The following is a 20,126-nucleotide window of genomic DNA, read 5'->3' as shown; positions in this document are numbered from 1 at the left end:
TATCAGCTGCTGGTGTAGGTCTTATTGCCCCTCAGCCCTTGCTCCCGATCTCTCTGAACCAGGCCCTTCTGTTGGACAAGAGAGCTGTGTGTTGCCCTCTATTTTTATAACTACCTTGACAATCTCCCTCAGGGCAGGGCAGTGTCCCATTGCCAGCACTGAAGTAGGATTCAGCAGCCAGTCCTGTTGGCTAAACTACGCAGAATGGGCATTTGCGTGGCGCCGTTTTGTTCTTTGCCACGGACAGCAAAGTTCCTTGGGCCACCCTTGACAGCCGAATGGATGGCCATTGCAAATTAAAGCTTTGCACAATCCACGCAGAGATATTCTAGTCGCAGACCCTGCCAATTCTTCGTTCACAGGCATGGCCCAGCCTTCCCAGTGTGGCCGGGGAAATATGTTCAATGGTCTTTGAAATTCAAGGACGCTCCTGTCACTCCTTGCAATGGTTGTCGGAAGGTGATGAGGATGAAAGGCTTTCCGGGGCTCTGCTCACAGCCCAGGGTTTTTAATTTCCTTTTCCTTTGATTAGAAATTTGGCACAGGGTCCCAGGTCTGCATCCTGGCCAGCCGACCAACTTACTCGAGGGAAGCTTGGGAGATAGTAACTCGCTTGGCTTAAAATGTCTCAAGCAAACCTGCGCTCCAATTCCAAGGTCAGAGACGCTTTTGTTTGGTGGGGGGAAAGAAAGAGCGTAACTTCTCTTGTTTTGACTTGTTGCTGCCGTTGTCTAATCTAAACCACTGGCCTTGTCATAAAGCAAAGCTGGTAGTGGGACAGGCTCTCTCATTTTACGGGATTGAGAAGGGGGGCGTTGCAAGGCATCAGTTGGAGCCACGATAACAACCCAAAGTGACGGAGTGTTTTGTCAGTGCTCTCCCAACACGCTGGATTTTCATTTTGCTCTTGCAGGACTATTGATTGGCTCGGGCCTTGGGCAAAGACGATCATGGAAGCCTTCAATCCGATGCAGTACAATATCACCAGCGTGGTCTCAGAGACGGTGCCAATTGCCACAGTCCCAGTCTTGCTCCTCATAGGCTTCCTGTTCCTGATGTGGACTTGTGAAGAAGCAACAACCATACCAGGTAAGTTCTTTCAAAGCAGAGGCTTGCATCCAACTTTTACTCAGAGAAAACCTAATGCAAGTAAAGGATCTGAGATAATTGGGAAAGGGGCTGAAGCTTTGCATGCAAAAGACCCCAGGTTCATCTCCAGGCAGGGTTGGGAGAGATCACTGCCTGAATTACTGGAGGGTTGCTGGCAGTCAGTGTAGACAATACTGAACTTGATGGAACCATGGTCTGACTTAGGATAAGTTCATGAATTTCAATTCATTCACCGGTTACTGCATTTATACCCTGCCTTTCCTCTAAGGATCTCAATATTGTATCCATGGATCTTCCCTTCTTCATATGAGCTTCACAACAACCCTAGCGGGTAGGCCAGGCTGAATGGTGGTGAAGGGCACAAAGTAGGAATTTGAGCCCAGGTCTCCCAGGTCTTAGTCCAACATCCTGCGTCACACTACTCTGACTAAAACTGAATGCAACCTATTGTGCATGAGATGGCCTATAATTTCCACTTTTAAATATATGCAGAAGACGGGGGGGGGCGGGACTCTCCTTCAAGGAGAATTAGAAATGGCAAATGAAAGCAATCATATTATAATCTGGGCTATCTTCTATTTTATTTGCAATTTTTAAAAAGTCCATGGCCTCTCTCAGGAGCTGAAAGCACATTGCAATTTGAATCTTCCCCTTCACACTTCATCCCATTAGAACTAATCTCCTCGTGTTACTTGTCCCTGCCACTGATTCATCTGAGGCATGGGTAGACAAACTAAGGCCTGGGGTCCGGATCCAGCCCAATCACCTGATAAATCCGGCCATCGGACGGTCCAGGAACCAGAGTGTTTTTACATGAGTAGAATGTGTGCTTTTATTTAAAAACGCATCTCTGGGTTATTTGTGGGGCATAGGAATCCGTTCCTTGTTTTTCCTCCCAAAATATAGTCCAGTACCCCACAAGGTCTGAGGGACAGTGGACCAGCCCCCTGCTTGAAAAGTTTGCTGACCCCTGATCTGAGGCATGAGCAGAGTGCTATCCTAACCTTGTCTCCTCATAAGCAAGTCCTCTTGCGTTCACTGTTAGGACTGCAGCCTGAACTCTGGATGAACTCAGCCTCATTTCCAAGTAGACCTCTGTAGGCTGCTGCTGTTAGTGCCTCGCTCCTAATACAAATCTATTGGCACTGGTGTCACTTTAATTGTTTGCTTATTTCCCATGTTCAGACAGAATTTTGCATATTACTGAATCACAGAATTGTGGAGCTGGAAGACATCCAGAGGGTCGTTTAGTCGAACACCCTGAAATGCAGGGTTCCTGCTCACAGCTGCCCTGATTGGGCTCGAACCACCAACCTTCTGGTTAAGAGCCAGATGGAGCGATCCTTTGTGCCACCGGGCTAAACTGGTCATAGATAGTCAGTCAGCGGCATGGTTCGATGCCCTATTCAGCCAATGAAAATCACTGAGTGACCTTGGCTCGGTCACTGTCCCCAGCCGGGCTGTTGTTTTTTTTTTCAGTTGGAACTCACCAGAAGTCAGTTCCAGTATCTACCATGGTACCTCAGGTTACAGACGCTTCAAGTTACAGACTCCGCTAACCCAGAAATAGTACCTCGGGTTAAGAACTTTTCTTCAGGATGAGAGCAGAAATCGCATGGCGGCGGCACAGCAGCAGCAGGAGGCCCCATTAGCTAAAGTAGTACCTCAGGTTAAGAACAGTTTCAGGTTAAGAACGAACCTCCAGAACGAATTAAGTTCTTAACCCGAGGTACCACTGTACTCTGCTTTCAGAAGGTACCTGTCTGAAATCCTGACAAGGTGCTGTCAGTCAATATCAGGGGTCAGCAAACTTTTTCAGCAGGGGGCCAGTCCACTATCCCTCAGACCTTGTGAGGGGCCAGACTATTTTGGGGGGGGGGGGCGTGAACGAATTCCTATGCCCCACAAATAACCCAGAGATGCATTTTAAATAAAAAGACACGTTATACTACTACTACTACTACTACTACTAATAATAATAATAATAATAATAATAATTTATTATTTATACCCCTCCCATCTGGCTGGGCTTCCCCAGACACTCTGGGTGGCTTCCAAAAAAATATTAAAATACTGTAATACATCAAACATCAAAAGCTTCCCTAAAGAGGGCTGCCTTCAGATGTCTTTTAGAAAAGTCTGGTAGTTGTTGTTCTCTTTGACATCTGGTGGGAGGGTGTTCCACAGGGAGGGCGCCACTACCGAGAAGCCCCTCTGCCTGGTTCCCTGTAACTTGGCTTCTTGCAGTGAGGGAACCACCAGAAGGCCCTAATGTAAAAACACGCTAATACCCGGACCGTCTGCGAGCCGGATTTGGAAGGCGATGGGGCCGGATCTGCCCTCCGGGCCTTAGTTTGTCTACCCATGATATAGACAGCCATGAGCTAGATGACCTAATGGTGTGACTCTGCATAAGACATATCCTTTGTTCCTGTGAGGTCCCTTCTGACCTGGTGTTTAACTCCCCCTGAAAGCCATACAAGTGAGTGGGACCTTGTAGCAGATGATTACATGAATCGGGGTTGCTGGATTCTCATCTCCCGTCAGCCCATCAGTGGGAAAAATTCCCTTTCTCAAAGTGCCTGGTTCTTCAAATTTGGAATCCTAAACACCAGTGGCATGCAGTCAGTGGACCAGGGGGACTAGGCTAGCCCCCTGTGTTCTCAACACACACCTTGGTCATTCCAGGGTTGGGTGCCCTATTCAGCCACTGAAAATCACTGAGTGACCTTGGCTCAGTCACTGTCTCCCAGCCAGGGCTTTTTTTCAGCCAGAAGTCTCAGGTGGGTGCTATTGCCATTTGAAGAGAACGAGGGAGGTGTTCATGGTGAGTTCCAGCACTTCTCTTTCTAGAAAAAAACAGCACTGCTCCCACTCTGTCGCTTCCAGCAGGATGATTCTGCCTACTGGAAACTCTGGGTGGGAGCCAGACTGAATTAGCTGCATTTATTTCTCAGGGAAACAAGACTTAAGATACCAGTCCAGTGTTGTGATCCCAGCACTTGTTTCTACGCAAGCAAATTTAGCATGGGATGTTTAGAATGGGATGTTATCATTTATTAAATCTACCTACAATCAGCACAGGATATATCAAAAACTCTAAACATGCGTACTTGCCAAGAAGCTATTTTAAATCTGCCTTGTAAAAATGTAAAGTAAGAGAAATCAGGAAGCTTGACACTGTAGAAGTTCGTGTGAGAGCATCACTTCATTGATCTCAGTGGAGCAATTTCATGCTGAAATGCATTTGGTCTTTTCCATTCTCCACAACCTGGAGAAGAGCCAATATCTTACACATTTGCCTCGCTCTGTTTTCAAAACATTGTCTGCATTTTTTCAAACCGCATTTGGAGCATATGACTGGGGCAACCTTGAGAGATCATTTGGCGTAAAAGGTTGCGGCATACTCTCAAAATAAACAAAGCAGTGAAACAAATGCCAGGCTGGATTAAACTAGCCCTCTCATATCCTTTCAATTACTGTAACAGCCTTACGGATAGTATCAGGATTGGGGACCTATGTTGCAGGACTACAACTCCTATTGTACACGACAAGCTGCCTGGGGCTGAATTCTGAGTTCCACCGAGTTTTGGCTGGAGAAATAAGCCATGTGTACGCCACATTTGGGGCGTGGGTGGCGCTGTGGGTTAAACCACAGAGCCTAGGACTTGCTGATCGGAAGGTCGGCAGTTCGAATCCCCGCGACCCGGGATGAGCTCCCGTTGCTCGGTCCCTGCTCCTGCCAACCTAGCAGTTCGAAAGCACATCAAAGTGCAAGTAGATAAATACAGTGGTGCCCCGCAAGACGAACGCCTCGCAAGACAGAAAACCCGCTAGACGAAAGGGTTTTCCGTTTTGGAGGTGCTTTGCAAAACGAATTTCCCTATGGGCTTGCTTCGCAAGACGAAAATGTCTTGCGAGTTCCTGCGGGTTTTTTTTTCCCTCCCCCACTTTTTTCTAAGCCGCTAAGCCGCTTATCAGCTGATCTGCTAAGCCGATAAGCCGCTAAAAGCCGCTAAAAGCCGCTAAGCCGCTAATAGCGCTAATCCACTAAGCCGTCAATGGGCTTGCTTCGCAAGACGAAAAAACCGCTAGACGAAGAGAATCACAGAACGGATTCTTTTCGTCTTGCGAGGCTCCACTGTAGGTCCCACTCTGGCAGGAAGGTAAATGGCCTTTCTGTGCATTGCTCTGGTTCGCCAGAAGCGGCTTAGTCATGCTGGCCACATGACCCAGAAGATGTATGCCGGCTCCCTCGGCCAATAAAGCGAGATGAGCGCCACAACCCCAGAGTTGGCCACGACTGGACCTAATGGTCAGGGGTCCCTTTACCTTCACATTATGCCACTTTTGGGGCATCGGTGGCACTGTGGGTTAAACCACAGAGCCTAGGGCTTGCCGATCAGAATGTTGGCAGTTTGAATCCCTGTGATGGGGTGAGCTCCCTTTGCTCAGTCCCTGCTCCTGCCAACCTAGCAGTTCGAAAGCATATCAAAGTGCCACTTTTACACACACACCCTCCCCAGAGCTCAATGTGGCATACATGGTTCTCACTTCCCCATTTTTATCCTCACAATAAGGGAAATTTTGAAGCACCCCATTGTTCAATTTATTTATTTATTTATTATTCCATTTCTATTGCGCCCTTGCCAGGGATCACATGGTGGTTTACAATATAACATCACAAACACACATAACATAGTAACAAACAAAATATTATATATGAATGGAGGCTAATGATAAAATCCATCTCTCCCCCCTTCCCTCTTCTTTTAGGCCCTGGCTACTGTATGGGGATTGGTCCCCTTATTTCTCATTGGAGATTCCTCTGGATGGGTATTGGCAGTGCCTGTAACTACTACAACAAGATGTACGGTGAATTTATGAGAGTCTGGATCAACGGAGAAGAGACCCTCATTATTAGCAAGTAAATCTTTGATTTCTGAAAGTCTGGATGGAGAGTAACTATTGCTATTAGAGTGTCCAGATGTAAGAGGAAATTTCTTGATATCTGTCCTGAAAAACAGGTGGGAAGTACCATTAAAGATAAAATAACCAAGCAGGTAGAACGAGCCTTGCTGAAGCACAGCCAGCATGGCTTCTGCAAGGGCAAGTCCTGTCTCCTGAACTTTTCATAGTCTGTTGAGAGTGTCAACAGCGGAGAGCATGAGGCGATCTGGTTGGCATAATTTCTACAAGGAAAGCATGCGGCATTTGAGACTTCTTAGTGTTTGCATCTGGTTACTCTAATTTATTTATTGTGCATTTTGAGAGAACGTATATACTGATTAATTACAATGACACCATAGGTCTGATTGCTAGGGCACAACCAGGGGTGGGCTTGGGCAATCTTTTTAATATGGTGCCCTGGGTGAGGTCAAAATCTGGTACCCCAAAATGGATCTTCTCAATCTTGCACCCCCTTCATGGGGGAACCACCCACATCGCCCTAAATCCAATACTGGCACAACCCTGGCTAGATCCTTCTTCACTAGTTTTATGGAGCTGACTGCACTCTTTGTCCTGCTGACTTTCCATGGCAGTGAGAGGAGAATCTAAAGAGGAAAATTTGAAACGGAATCTTTCTCTGTGTAAAGAATAAAGGTAAAGGGACCCCTGACCGTTAGGTCCAGTCGTGACCAACCCTGGGGTTGCAGCGCTCATCTCGCTTTATTGGCCGAGGGAGCCGGCGTACAGCATCCGGGTCATGTGGCCAGCATGACTGAGCTGCTTCTGGTGAACCAGAGCAGGGCATGGAAACGCCGTTTACCTTGCCGCCGGAGTGGTACCTATTTATCTGCTTGTACTTTGATGTACTTTCAAACTGCTAGGTGGGCAGGTGCTCACCCCGTCACGGGGATTTGAACCGCCGACCTTCTGATCGGCAAGTCCTAGGCTCAGTGGTTTAACCCACAGCACCACCCGCATCCCAGTGTAAAGAATACCAGGCTCATAAAGAGCAGTAGAAAACACTTCCTGCTTTTGTTGCAAGGGGCGCAATCTGAATCAGGGCTTCAGTGTGGGGGAACTGAAGCCCCTCCCCCCCCAGCCACATGCCAGGATCCTAATCTAGATTAGGAGCCCCAATGCTGGCTAGTCTGTAGAGATCAGAGAACACATCATAGATCATAGAATTGTAGAACTGAAAGGGACCCTGAGTATAGCTGTCAACATTTCCCTTTTTTAAAGGGAAATTCCCTTATTCCGAATAGGATTCCTCGTGAGAAAAGGGAATAGTTGACAGCTATGAAGATCATCTAGTCCAACCACCTGCAATGCAGGGAAATACAGCTGTCCCACACGGGGATTGAACCTGTGACCTTGGCATTATCAGCACCATGCTCTAGCCCACTGAGCTATCTAGGCTATCAGAAAAACTCAGCCGTCATAAGCAAATGCCTTGACTCATGTCCTATGTAGTTTTCTGCCATTAAAAAATCACCCGCTAATTTCTGCAAAGCGCACCTCTGTTAAGAGATGGGAGAAGGCCAGGCCAGAAGTTGAGCGTTGTCTTGGTTGCATTTTCCTGCCCATGTGACAACCCAGCCTCATCATATTCCTTGCACTGTGGAGCTTTGCTGTTGACACCACGCTGATATTTCTTAGCTTTTAGCTCCCTCTTGAGGACATTCAGCTTCAGTTGCTGGTCTTAGGATAAACCACTGCAGCTGCACAAACAGAGAAATAATGAAAACCTGAATCGTACATTTTAATTTATTTCTGTTATTGGCATGATTTATTTGTGAACCATCTTTCAACAAATGTTCTCAAATGTGGGCTCTTTATTAGCAATTGCGGCAACTTATCTTTTTTAAAACAAACTTTTCTTTCGTTTCTTTTTTCTGTAACCTGGTAGTCACAATTAAATTCAATTTAAAAAAACAACAACATGCAAACACTATGGGAAATGTGTGCATGTAAGTGCATATGTTTGTGAAAAGAACATGCGGAAATGCATTGTATTGAAGAAAAATGCTTTACAGAAATGTTTGTGGAGAAACTTGTGCTAAAATGCTGAAGAGTTTTCATGACGTCTTCCCTTGGAAAAAATAAAAATTGCAAACGGATGTGGAAGTGTGTAAAACCGAACATCAGATTGGAAAAATCAGAAACTGCCCCTTGCAGGGCGAAGCCTCAGCAGATGTCTGATGAAGATACTCCCAATAGCAGCTCACCCTTTCTTTGGAGAAAACCAAGTGGTACCCTCTGGGATATCCTTGAGGGGTGGGAACAAACCAGGCCATCGCCTCTGGTGATGCCAGCTGCTGAGGTTCAAGCCCACCCATGTCTTCAGCCTCAACATCCCTGCCTAGCTTTCAGCATCTCTTCTGGTTTTGGATCTCACAAGACTGCGATGGGCTGCAAAGATAGTGTCTGTGCTGCAAAGTGACCCAAAATCTCACAGAAGGAGTTGTGTACAGCTGTCGTAATAAAAGACAACGTCAAACACTCTGCCAATCAACTTGTTATGTCTTCTTCTGTACTGAGCTAAGAAATAAAATTTAAAAAGCTGTGGGTTTTATTTTGTTCCATCAGAGGAAGAGATTGGTCAGTGGCGATGATCTAACTGATAGCAATTTGCTGACATTGGGGGCGTTTGATGACATGGGGAATATTGCATTCTTATTCCAGAATATAACGCTAGGGCTCCTCTTCCTTTCATACTGCAGTACCTGTTGTGCCATAGCCCTGTGACTTTTAGACTGATTCAGCGATGTTGCTGTTCCCCCATCATTTCTGCACATGTGCACTTCTGTTATCCCACTTTCCCCCCATGAAAACTGCAGGAAATAACTGCATGCTGGGATACTGTTTTAAATTTTGTCATTTTATTCCCATGTTAAGGGGGCTGCAAATGTGGTTTTTTACCAGGATTAAAAAACACGAAAATGAGTGCTAACCCTGTGCAATATTCCATTTGTTTTCCAGAAGTGGATTTTACATGGTTTGGAATCTTGAATATAATGCCAAAGTTAACAGTTAGGGAAACATCAGGGAAACAGAATGAATTGCCATGTGAATGCGGTCTTAATAGCCTTTCTTCTGCTTGCTAGATCTTCAGGTATGTTCCACGTAATGAAATACGGTCATTACACCTCTCGATTTGGGAGCAAGCTGGGCTTAAAGTGCATCGGCATGCACGAGAATGGAATCATATTTAACAATAACCCAGAACTCTGGAAAGAAATCCGACCCTTCTTCACCAAAGGTAAGATCTGGAGTTCCGGTTCTCCCTGCAGCGACACAGCATCTATTCCTGTTTTGAAAGTGCAGTCAGTCTATGTCATTTAAATAAATAAGTAGGAGAGGATGACTGCCATGCCAAATGAGCAAGAGTAACTAAAACTCAAGCAATGGCAAGTAGCTCCACTGAGATACTTCCAGGCCTGGTCTCAGGGTTCAGCATGGATGAGGACCTGCCCAGCGTCTCGGGGCTCAGAAGAGACCCTCACTGACTGGCCCAACCCAGCCAAACCACTGGGGCCAACCTGAAGTCCCAGATGCCCCTGCTGCCACTGTGCCTCAGTGGCTCAGAGCACCTTTTACCCATTCCAGTTTGTGCCCATTCGTGCACAGGATAGCCTTGCCATGGAGGTCCATGTGATGATAACCTCACTGCTAGACTACTGCAATGTCCTCTGTGTGGGTCCACCTTTGCACCAGGTTCTGAAGATGCAGCAACTTTCATATGCAGCTGCCATGGTGCTTATTGGGTCACCCATTTTTACAAATATTACACCGGTGCAGAAGGATTTGCTCTGTCTGCCTCCTAGCTCCTGAGCCAAATTCAGAGGGGTTTTCTGCTGACACTAAACAACTTGGGACCATTATAGCTAGCAGACTGCCTCCCCTAGTGCAGACCAAGCTGATCTTTAAGGATCTTCTGATGAAACCCTTCTGGTCAGTCCAAGGCTTGTTCATTGTCACTTGGTGAGGATGCAGAAGACATCCTTCTTGGCAAGAGCATCCTCCCTCTGGCATGCCTTCCCTTAGGTAATTCATGAGGCAGAGATAGTAATTAAAAATTGTATATATATTCCAAAGTTTTCCTGGGCTTTGCCTCTTCGCTTTTAATCCCCTGTTGCCCCTGTTGCTTAGTTCAATTTGGACAGTTGTGCTTTGTTTTTACCTACCGTATTTTTCGCCCTATAGGACACACTTTTTTCCCTCCAAAAATGAAGGGGAAATGTGTGTGCGTCCTATGGGGCGAATGCAGGCTTTCGCTGAAGCCTGGAGAGCGAGAGGGGTCGGTGCGCACCGACCCCTCTCGCTCTCCAGGCTTCAGGAAGCTATCCACAAGCCTGGGGAGCCCGCAGGAGTTCCCACCGGGCTCCCAAGGCTTCGGACAGCAGCCTGCAGCCCGAAACCTGGCAGGAACTCCCGCACTCTGGGCTGGGCTGGCTTCAATCGGCAGCTTCAATCGCCCCTCCCCCGTCGCCGCGGAACCTCGCCCCGGATTGGGAAGCTAATCGGCTGGCGCAGCGCTGCTGCGGCTGCTCTTCTTCAGCAGGGGATACCGGCAAGTAGCCGGCCGAGGCTCTGCCCTGCTGCTCCAGGAAGTGGTGTGCCACTGCGCAACGAGACGAGGATGCACCGTCGGGGAACTCCCCGCTGAAGAAGCCATGCAGGGAGCGGGAGCCGCAGAACCCGAGGCAGCGCACCCCGGGCTTTGGGCAGATGTCCGCAAGCCTTGGGAGCCCGCAGCCTGCAGCCCAAAACCCTGGGGGGGATTTTTTTCTTTATTTCCCCCCCAAAAAAAACTAGGTGCTCCCTATGGGCCTGTGCGCCCTATAGGGCGAAAAATACGGTAGTTTTTAGGAAAGTGTATTGAAGGCCACAGTTGTATTCATATGGTTGCTTGGAGACTGCTTAGAGATCTTTATTACATGAGGGGGTATAAAATTGTGTGTGATATTAATTAAAGGCTTAGTGGAGCCTAGTGCTAGCCCTAGAGACTTCCATTTTGGTTCCTTGGGCACTTCCTCTTGAAATATATAGCTCAGTACCAAACTGTCTAGACTATAAGGAAATTTGTGAAATTGCAGCTCTCTCTGGCCCGGGTCTCGTGCGGATGGTATCTATTTGTGTTGCCTCAACGGCTGAACATTTGAACCAGCTAACGGAATCGGCTCCCAAGCCTGAATACTTCAACAGCCTGAATCTCATGAGACGTATCATGCTGGACACGTCAAACAGACTTTTTCTTGGGATTCCTCTTGACGGTACTGAAATTATCTTTCTTAGGCTTCGCCATGATTCCATAATCATCCCCTCTGTTTCCAAAGTCCACTGATGAGTGTGGATGCTTATTTAGCCAAATCATCACTATCTGCACATAAGAGGGAAATTTGGGGAGGTGTGGTGGAACCCCAAGGAAGGCAGAAGTACAAAATCTCTTTTTTTGGTGGGGGGAGGGGATGTCGGGCTATGTACATATGAATGCACCCATTTAAGCCATTCAGTGCAAGCCCTACTCAGAGTCTTCTCTTCTCTGGTGATCACTCTTAGCCGAGTAAGATTGTCTTCCATGAACACAGTTTTGACGGTGAGTCCATAAGTGACTGTGGAGGCCAATTCTGGATCCACACATCCTTCCACAGTGGGGACACAGGTTTCTGGGCAGGAGTTAGTCATGGTGAGGGTTTGCCGAGTGTGCCTTCCTCTTAGCACGTTTCTCCCTTTCGTCCTGAGTTCAAGCATCTTCAAAGCCCATGACACCTTTGGTAAAGGCTGTTCTCCAACTGGAGCGCTCGCAGGCCAGTGTTTCCCAGTTGTCGGTGTTTATACTACATTTTTAAGATTTGCCTTGAGAGAGTCTTTAAACCTCTTTTGTTGACCACCAGCATTACGCTTTCCATTTTTCAGTTCGGAATAGAGTAGTTGCTTTGGAAGACGGTCATCAGGCATCCGAATAACATGACCAGTCCAGCGAAGTTGATGCTGAAGAATCATTGTTTTGACACTCATGATCTTTGCTTCTTCCAGTGCACTGGAAGTAGTACTTTGAGTAGACCCATTGAACTTAATAGACATGACTTAGGTTAATTGGTTTCAATGGGTGTACTCTGAGTAGGACTGTTCACTACAACCCATTGTCTCCTTTGGGGTGGGTGGGCACAGTCTTGATGTCCCACTTAATGTGTGAGATTGTCAATTAATCCTTGTGCGTTTACTACAGACTTCGACAGCCTGGGGATCTGTGGATGTCTTGAGCTCCAGTTCACATCATCCCTGGCAATGGGCCATGCTGGCTAGGGATGATGGGAGTTGTAGTCCAAAATATTTGGAGGGCACTAGGTTGGGGAAAGCTGGTTTAACATATCACCTGGCTGATCTTAGACTGGCTGAACCCACTGAAAAGAGTTGGGTCTCAGTTTTCCTTCCTAATTAACCATTTCAGTTGCTTGTTGAGGTCCTTTTCCTTCATTTGTTTTATTCATTGCTGCCACTTCTGGGTTTGTTTTTTCCCCTTCTCCACTGATAGGAAGCAATGCAATTTTCCTAAATACAGTGGTACCTCGCAAGACGAATGCCTCGTAAGACGAAAAACTCGCAAGACAAAAGAGTTTTTCGTTTTTTGAGTTGCTTCGCAAGACGAATTTTCCTATGGCCTTGCTTCACAAGACGAAAACGTCTTGCAAGTTTGTTTCCTTTTTCTTAAAACCGTTAATACCCAGGGTACATTCAGGGGGTGCAGTTGCGACTTGACTTCGAGGAGCAACTCATAGCACGCGGTGTGGTAGCCTTTTTTGAGGTTTTTGAAGACTTTGGTGATTTTTGAAGCTTTTCCAAAATCCGTGCTTCGCAAGACTAAAAATTCGCAAGACGAAGAAACTCGCAGAACGAATTAATTTCATCTTGCGAGGTACCACTGTAAGTGACTGAACTGATAGTTACAGGAGACCCCCTCTACACCTGGATGTAATTCCCTGCTTGGAATGGTCGAGAAATTAAGATTCACTTCTCACCAAACTTCCCTAATCCAGACTTTCTGGGGAAAAGAATACATGAATCAGAACCTAGCTTTACAATTTTGTGGTTGGTCCCATCAATGGGTTGCTGTTCATGGTGCTGGAGCTTCTTTCCATTTATGTTTCTGTTTCCTTTGTCATTTGTGTGTAATTTCAGAAAACGAAGTTGTGCTTAAAATCCAAAACTACTTTGATGCTTGGCAAGCGCTGCTCCTGAAACCTGACATCTACTTTAAGATTTCTTGGCTGTATAAAAAATATGAGAAGTCTGCGTAAGTACCAGCAACAGCAGCAATTTTACTGAGAGTGGGCCAGGGATTGCCTTGCCTACACACCTACTCTAGAGTCTTCGTTTGTGGGAGGAGTAAAAAGTGCTTGGATTGCAGTGTAATTCTGCACCATCTTTACACAGTTACCTGGGAGTAAGCTCAATTGAATACAGCAGGACTTACTTCTGAGTAGACAATGTAAGGCTCCACTTACAATCAAGGACTAAACGCTCCATGTTTCCTAAGAAAGCATTGCAATTAAATAATTTAAAGTAGATTGGTGACCTTTTCCTTCAAAATTATAGGAAAGGCTTTGAACGTCAGCATCACCATTTCTTACCTTTGGTGCAGGTATTTTATTTCCAGCAGAAACAGGACTCTGCTTTTGCATCTGCAGACACACACACACGCCACTTTTAATTGTTCCCCGAGATGTTGAGGGGAGGAAAAAGGGAAAGCGGGACATTCTGGGATCAAATCAGAAACCAAGATGGTTTCTGTAATTTCGGGACTGTCCCTGGAAAATCAGGACAATTGAAGGGTATGGTTTCCACAGGTTGTGAAATGTTGGGGGGGGGTGTCTGTTTGGGTGTGCATGTCTGTGTCTGCAGTAGACAAATGTCACTTACTTCCTGTTCAACTGCAGTATAGGTTGAAACATACAGGGCTGTCTGATTCTTACACCAAGGCACTGCAGGTACTAAGCGATATACTGGATTCCTTCTGTTTTAGGAAGGATTTGAAAGAAGTCATCGAAATCTTAATAGAGAAGAAACGACAAGAGCTTTTCAAACTTGAGAAACTGGAGGACCACATGGATTTTGCATCACAGCTGATTTTTGCTCAGGTGATTTTTTAAAAAAATCAGTAACGCATGAACTGTAATTGATCACCTCACATTGGGGCACAAAAAATGCTGCTTTTATAGAAAGTGCCTTTTTAAGTAATAGAACAGATAGTTCATGTATCTTAAGAACTTAAGAAGAGTCCCGCTAGATGAGACCATGAAGAGTCCCGCTCCTCACCATGGCTGGTAGCCAATGATAGCCAGATTCTCCATGAATTAGTTGGTGGCCATCGCTACATCCTGTGGGACTGTGGCTCAGCATTATATTTTCTGACATACAGCAGCTCTCAAAGTACAGTGGCACCTCGGGTTACATACGTTTCAGGTTACAGACTCCGCTAACCCAGAAATAGTGCTTCAGGTTAAGAACTTTGCTTCAGGATAAGAACAGAAATCTTGCTCCGGCGGCTCAGCGGCAGCGGGAGGCTCCATTAACTAAAGTGGTGCTTCAGGTTAAGAACAGTTTCAGGTTAAGAACAGACCTCCGGAACGAATTAAGTACTTAACCCGAGGTACCACTGTACTGAGCTTTCCCCTCATCTGCTACCTGGAGACATGGGCGTGCCAGGATTTTTGTTGGGGGAGGTAGTTGTTGAGCTTTTTTAGGATACCTATCAAAGTTGTGAGCTTTGGGGAGGGATCATGGTGGGGGCATGCTTTTCAGTAATTTCTGTGGATCTAGTGGGGCCTGCCCCCTTGGCTATGGCCATGCTTGGAAGCACCAGGAAATGAAACCTGGGACCTTCTGTATGCAAAGGATGTATTCTGCCATGGACCTATGACTTCTCCCCACCTGTGATGAGCAAATTGCTTCATTTATTCCCGTCTTTTCCCACCACAAACACAGTAGGGATGGAAGAGAGATGGGATTCCGTCGGCGAAATAGGCGAACTTACCCAAGCCACACTTTCAGAAACAGTATGCAAACTGAAACACAGCTGCATAGCTGTCAACCGTCCCTTATTTGGCGGGAAAGTCCCTTATCCCAGCGCCGTGTCCCGCTGCTGTCCCTTATTGATGATGTCCCTTTAATTTCCCGGGTTTCAAAGGAAGCAGCTCCTCTCCCTCCCTCCCTCCCTGCCGGCCAGGGAGGAGGGAGGCTCCAATAAGGAGTCTAAGAACAACTGGGAGGTGGAGCTTGCATGCCTTGTGCCGATCAAATCGGCCATGTTGCCTGGGGACTCGCCTTTGCTCAGCGCTTCCCAGCGGAGAGGTGACGGTGGTTTTCCTTGCTGCATCCCCTTTGCCGGGTTGCTGCACTGTGGGAACCACCGCTTGAGGGTTCGTTTGGCTGCTGGCTGGGCTTTCTGCCTTTGGCTCGGAGGGGTAAAGAGGTCGAATATACCTGTACTCTGAAAATCCCTTATTTTGGCTGCTGATCCCTTATTTTCAAATCTGTAAGTTGACAGCTATGCGCAGCTGTCCTTCGGAATTTGCACTTTTCTCTTGCTAAGTAATGTGTACAAAAAGGCATATACTAGGGTAAAGTGTGCACAGAAATTGCATGCAAAAATGCATTATATTTGAGGAAACTGGTTTCCAAGAGTATGCATATTAGAAATGTTTATTTATTTGTTTTATGACATATATATGCCACCTTTTTTCTTCCAAGGACCTTAAGGTGGTGTACATGGTTCTCCACCTCACCATTCATCCTCACACCAATCCTGTGCAGTAGGTTAGACTGAGAGGCAGTGACTGGTCCAAGGTCACCCAGTGAGCTTCATAGCTGAGCGGGGATTTGAACCCTAGTCTCCCAGGTCTTAGTCCGATACGCTAACCATTACGCCACATGTATATTAGGAGAACCTTGCACATAATTACAGGTAAATTTCCATGAGAGCTTTTTAAAAACGTCCACATGCTGATGTGGAAATGTGGGGAGCTAGAGTTAAGACTGAAGGGAAAATGAGAACCTGAGAGAAACCAAAATTGAGTGATTTGCACATTTCCAAAACACAACCAGCTGTTGGTCCTCTGATGCATTGATGCATTGCCCTAGACACACTGCCCTACTGAGTTTATTTTCTCACTGCTCACTGGTCTGAGTAGAATTTAACACTGTTGTTGGCAACCAAGTCTAGTAGCCATCATCTGCCCGTTCAATCTTTCAGAGCCGTGGGGACCTAACTGGTGAGATGGTCAACCAGTGTGTTTTGGAGATGCTGATAGCTGCCCCAGATACTCTCTCGGTGACTCTGTTCTTCATGCTAGTGCTGATTGCAGAACACCCTCAGGTGGAAAAGGAGATGGTGAAGGAAATAGAGGCTGTGATGGGTAAGCACTCAGTGACACTGGAAGAGAAGGGTGATTTCCCTAATGAACAAATATGTATTTGAGCTAGGAAGGGTCCAAACTATTAGTGATCCAGAGATAATGGTCCAAAAGTTTTCTGTAAAACCCCACTGAACACTAGGCTTGCCGCTTTAATTTGGCGGCAGTGAATAGAATGGCTCTTTTGCCTTTGATAACTGCTGGATGTTCAAAAATTAGACTGGATTATTTATTGGGATACTCTCTCTGTGGCATTCTTTTTTTTATTATGATACAGCAAAAAAAGGAAAAAAGAGAAAACACAAATACCAAATTACATACAGGAATAACCATAGACACAGATTTTTTTTAACAAACAATAAAACATAAATTGGTCTTAACACTAAAGACCCAACCTCCCGTCTATTCCATATTTCGATTTCATATTACTTTTTGCCAATACACACTTTTATCATAATTAAACTTTTTCTTAATATATCTTAATCCTTATATCTGTCTTGCAACTATTACTGAAGTTCCTTGAATGCTGCAACAGAGTTTAAACTACTATATTTATATTTCAAATATTCTTTGAAAAGGGTCCAAACTATTAGTGATCCAAAGATAATGATCCAAAAGTTTTCTGTAAAACTCCACTGAACACTAGGCTTGCCGCTTTAATTTTGAGGCAGGGAATAGAATGCCTCTTGTGCCCTTGATAACTGCTGGATGTTCAAAAAATTAGACTGGATTATTTATTGTGATAATCTCTCTGTGGCATTCAAAGCACTCTGGAAACGTCCATTGGTGTGAAATGTTGCTGTCCTATAGCTAACTAACAAAAGCAGGAGTGGGGAACTGGGAATGGTCTCCTATACAGCTGTAGGTCACCTCACATCACAACAACCTTGGGTGATCAGTTCTTGCTACTTTGGAGCCCTGACAATAAGCTGATGGTTGGAACTTCAAAAGTGCTCAGTGCTGCTCTCTGCAAGCACCACCAGCTGATCATCATTTCAAGGGTCTCTCTACAGGATCGCTGATTGTTTGTGCTTGCAGAGGGATATGTATGGGTCTTTGAAACCCCAACAGCCAGCTTAACTTCAGGGCTTCAGCGCCATGGCTCTGTTAGTTTGGACTGTGCAGGGAGTTGGTTTTGTTTTGTTTTCACATGATTCTCCCACCTGCTATCTGCAGTGGTTCAGTCCCACAACACAGACATCAAGTGAGGATGTAGTCTTGATAGTCTGTTTCTCAGAAGTGATCAGCAAGACTCAAGTTTTAGGTTTTTAGACTGAAGCAAAATTCAAAAGCTGGCTTTAAAAGTGTACAAATGAATTCTGCAGTTCTGCCGTATTCCAAATCTGTGCAGAAATGTCATTTCAGCTCTTTCTCAGTGGTGATGTCAGAGACCAGCTGTTTTATCTTACATGCTTCCTAAAGGTGACAGAGATATCCAAAGTGAGGACATCCCAAAGCTAAAAGTGGTGGAGAATTTTATTCTCGAGAGCATGAGATACCAGCCAGTTGTGGACTTGGTCATGCGCAAAGCCTTGCAAGACGATGTGATTGATGGCTATCCTGTCAAGAAAGGAACCAACATCATTCTGAACATTGGACGCATACATAAGCTTGAGTTCTTCCCCAAGCCAAATGAATTCTCACTTGACAACTTTGAGAAAAACGTAAGTTTGGGGTTTGTTTGTTTTTAATTGTTTGAGACTGTTGCTTCACTGGCATCGGTATCTGGTCTCTTCAAGTAGTTGCTAGGGCCCCAAGACCTCACCGATGACATATGATCTGGGTCCTGTCTTATATAGGACAGGGAAGTTATTGGTGATAAAATTAAGTCTAATAGGTAAAGGCAGACTTAGATATGAGTTCAAATTCAACCTTGCCACAAGAGCACATGTGCCCACCAGTAAAACACCGTCCAAAAAGAATTTTGACACAAGATTTCTTTTTCTGTAGTGTTTTATCAGTGTATAGAAACTGATTCATAATGGGAAGGGAGTCACACAAAAACTGCAGCAAACTGCATGTGCTCCAGAATTGCTTTTAGTAATTTCCCTATTTAATTTCTCCAGAATTTTGGAGTGGAACTCAGGGAAGAGTGAACTGGAAGGAAAATAAAGTTGTGGAATGGGGATGAACAGATCTCCCTTGGTGTGTGTATGTAGTGTTTTGGGGTGTTGTTTATGAATTTTTTTAATTCTGACTTTTCTTTGAAATTTGTTTTTTTGTGAAGGTCCCCCATCGTTACTTTCAGCCCTTTGGATTTGGTCCCCGTGGTTGTGTTGGGAAGTTTATTGCCATGGTGATGATGAAGGCTATCCTGGTGACTTTCCTGAGAAGGTGCAGTATCCGGACTCTAAAAGACCACGGTCTTAACCACATTCCAAAAAACAATGACTTGTCTATGCATCCAGATGAAAGCCAGCCATTGCTGCAGATGCTTTTCGTGTCAAGAAATAACGTGAGCAACAACCATCATGATTAATAAAAACAGCCCATGAAGTCTCCAAACACTGATTGTTTGGGCTACCCTAATGAAAACTGATTGGTTGGACTACTCTGCTCAAATGAAGAATTCTCATCCATTTGGGGAGCATCCATTCACTCATCCAATGAATAAATTCCTGGTGCAAGTAGCCATTTGATAGAACTCAGGTTCTGGCTGCCGTTCAGGATGGAGCACCATTTTTTTGGTATACCAAAAAAAAAAAAAAGTTAACATTCATGCAAGGAGGACCTACAAGTATCTTTGCAAATTATTCTGGGCAGCTGAAATTGTGTGATGGAAATTCCGTTCTGCAAGAAGCACTGAAGAACCCATTTATGTAGGTCCATGGAGATGAGATGAGATAAGAATTATGCAAGAGGCAGCAGCTGAATTCTTGCACCACTGTTGATTAGGAAGCAGAAGTCAGATTTTGAGCTGCACATGCACAGATTAGACTTCTTTGAAAGCAACAGAACAATGTAACTCTACTGTGGAGTCATGAAGATTTCATTGACGGCTGTGCTTGCTGTCTTATCATAGCAAGTCATCCTGATTCACTTTGGGGTACAGCAAAGCACTGGTTTTCTACTTCTGTTTGATTTGAAAGAGAGGAGCACCCATATTCTCTCTGGACTTGATGGGTGACTTTCTCCCATTTGTTTTGTACGTTGTGGGGTGCATGTGTGTGGGGTGGGGGTTCGGGTCACTTTCACAGAACTATTTTTCCAGGCTGAGAGTATGAGTTGGGTGAATACGAGCTGGGCGTCTGCTTGCAGCGAAGCATATGGCCGCCATCTTTTCTTTGCCACTGCTCTTTTAAAAGCATCATGACCAATGGCCGGGGGGGGGGGTGGAGAGACAAAAATCCAAATGCTGCCACATTCTGCAGCATAGGCATTCAGCAACTGCCTGGGCTAACTGGCAGGCCACAGATCTATGTTCTCCTGCCCTTTCTGGTCCATCTCTGAAATGGCAGGCTGGAACATTCCCTGGGCAGCAAATTTCCCCAGGACTCCAAAATAACTATTTCTGGGTCAGCTGTCCATTGGCTCTCTCACATCTGGAAGGACTATGAAGGTTTCTGGATTGTGGTGGGACTTCTCTGGGCAGTCACAGAAGCATTCACTATGTCTGATTCCTGGCTTGGAGTTTCCACCTTTTCGTGATGACTG

At 45.6% G+C, this 20,126-nt stretch overlaps 1 protein-coding gene across 1 annotated transcript in view; it reads left to right on the top strand.

Annotated features, from left to right (window-relative positions):
- CYP19A1 (cytochrome P450 family 19 subfamily A member 1) overlaps positions 1 to 19,761 on the top strand; it is a 44,785-nt gene extending 25,024 nt beyond the window's left edge. The window contains exons 2-10 of the mRNA XM_079953373.1: positions 914 to 1,089; positions 5,887 to 6,037; positions 9,165 to 9,319; positions 11,157 to 11,333; positions 13,240 to 13,354; positions 14,084 to 14,198; positions 16,313 to 16,475; positions 17,895 to 18,136; positions 18,700 to 19,761. Coding sequence (XP_079809499.1) covers positions 951 to 1,089; positions 5,887 to 6,037; positions 9,165 to 9,319; positions 11,157 to 11,333; positions 13,240 to 13,354; positions 14,084 to 14,198; positions 16,313 to 16,475; positions 17,895 to 18,136; positions 18,700 to 18,951 — 1,509 coding nt within the window. The 5' untranslated portion in view covers positions 914 to 950 and the 3' untranslated portion in view covers positions 18,952 to 19,761. The remainder of the gene's footprint in view (positions 1 to 913; positions 1,090 to 5,886; positions 6,038 to 9,164; positions 9,320 to 11,156; positions 11,334 to 13,239; positions 13,355 to 14,083; positions 14,199 to 16,312; positions 16,476 to 17,894; positions 18,137 to 18,699) is intronic.
- The last annotated feature ends 365 nt before the right edge of the window (positions 19,762 to 20,126 follow it).

Source organism: Podarcis cretensis, assembly GCF_951804945.1.
Source record: "Podarcis cretensis genome assembly, chromosome: 14".
Lineage (NCBI taxonomy): Eukaryota > Metazoa > Chordata > Lepidosauria > Squamata > Lacertidae > Podarcis > Podarcis cretensis.
This window is presented reverse-complemented; position numbering and strand designations above follow the sequence as displayed.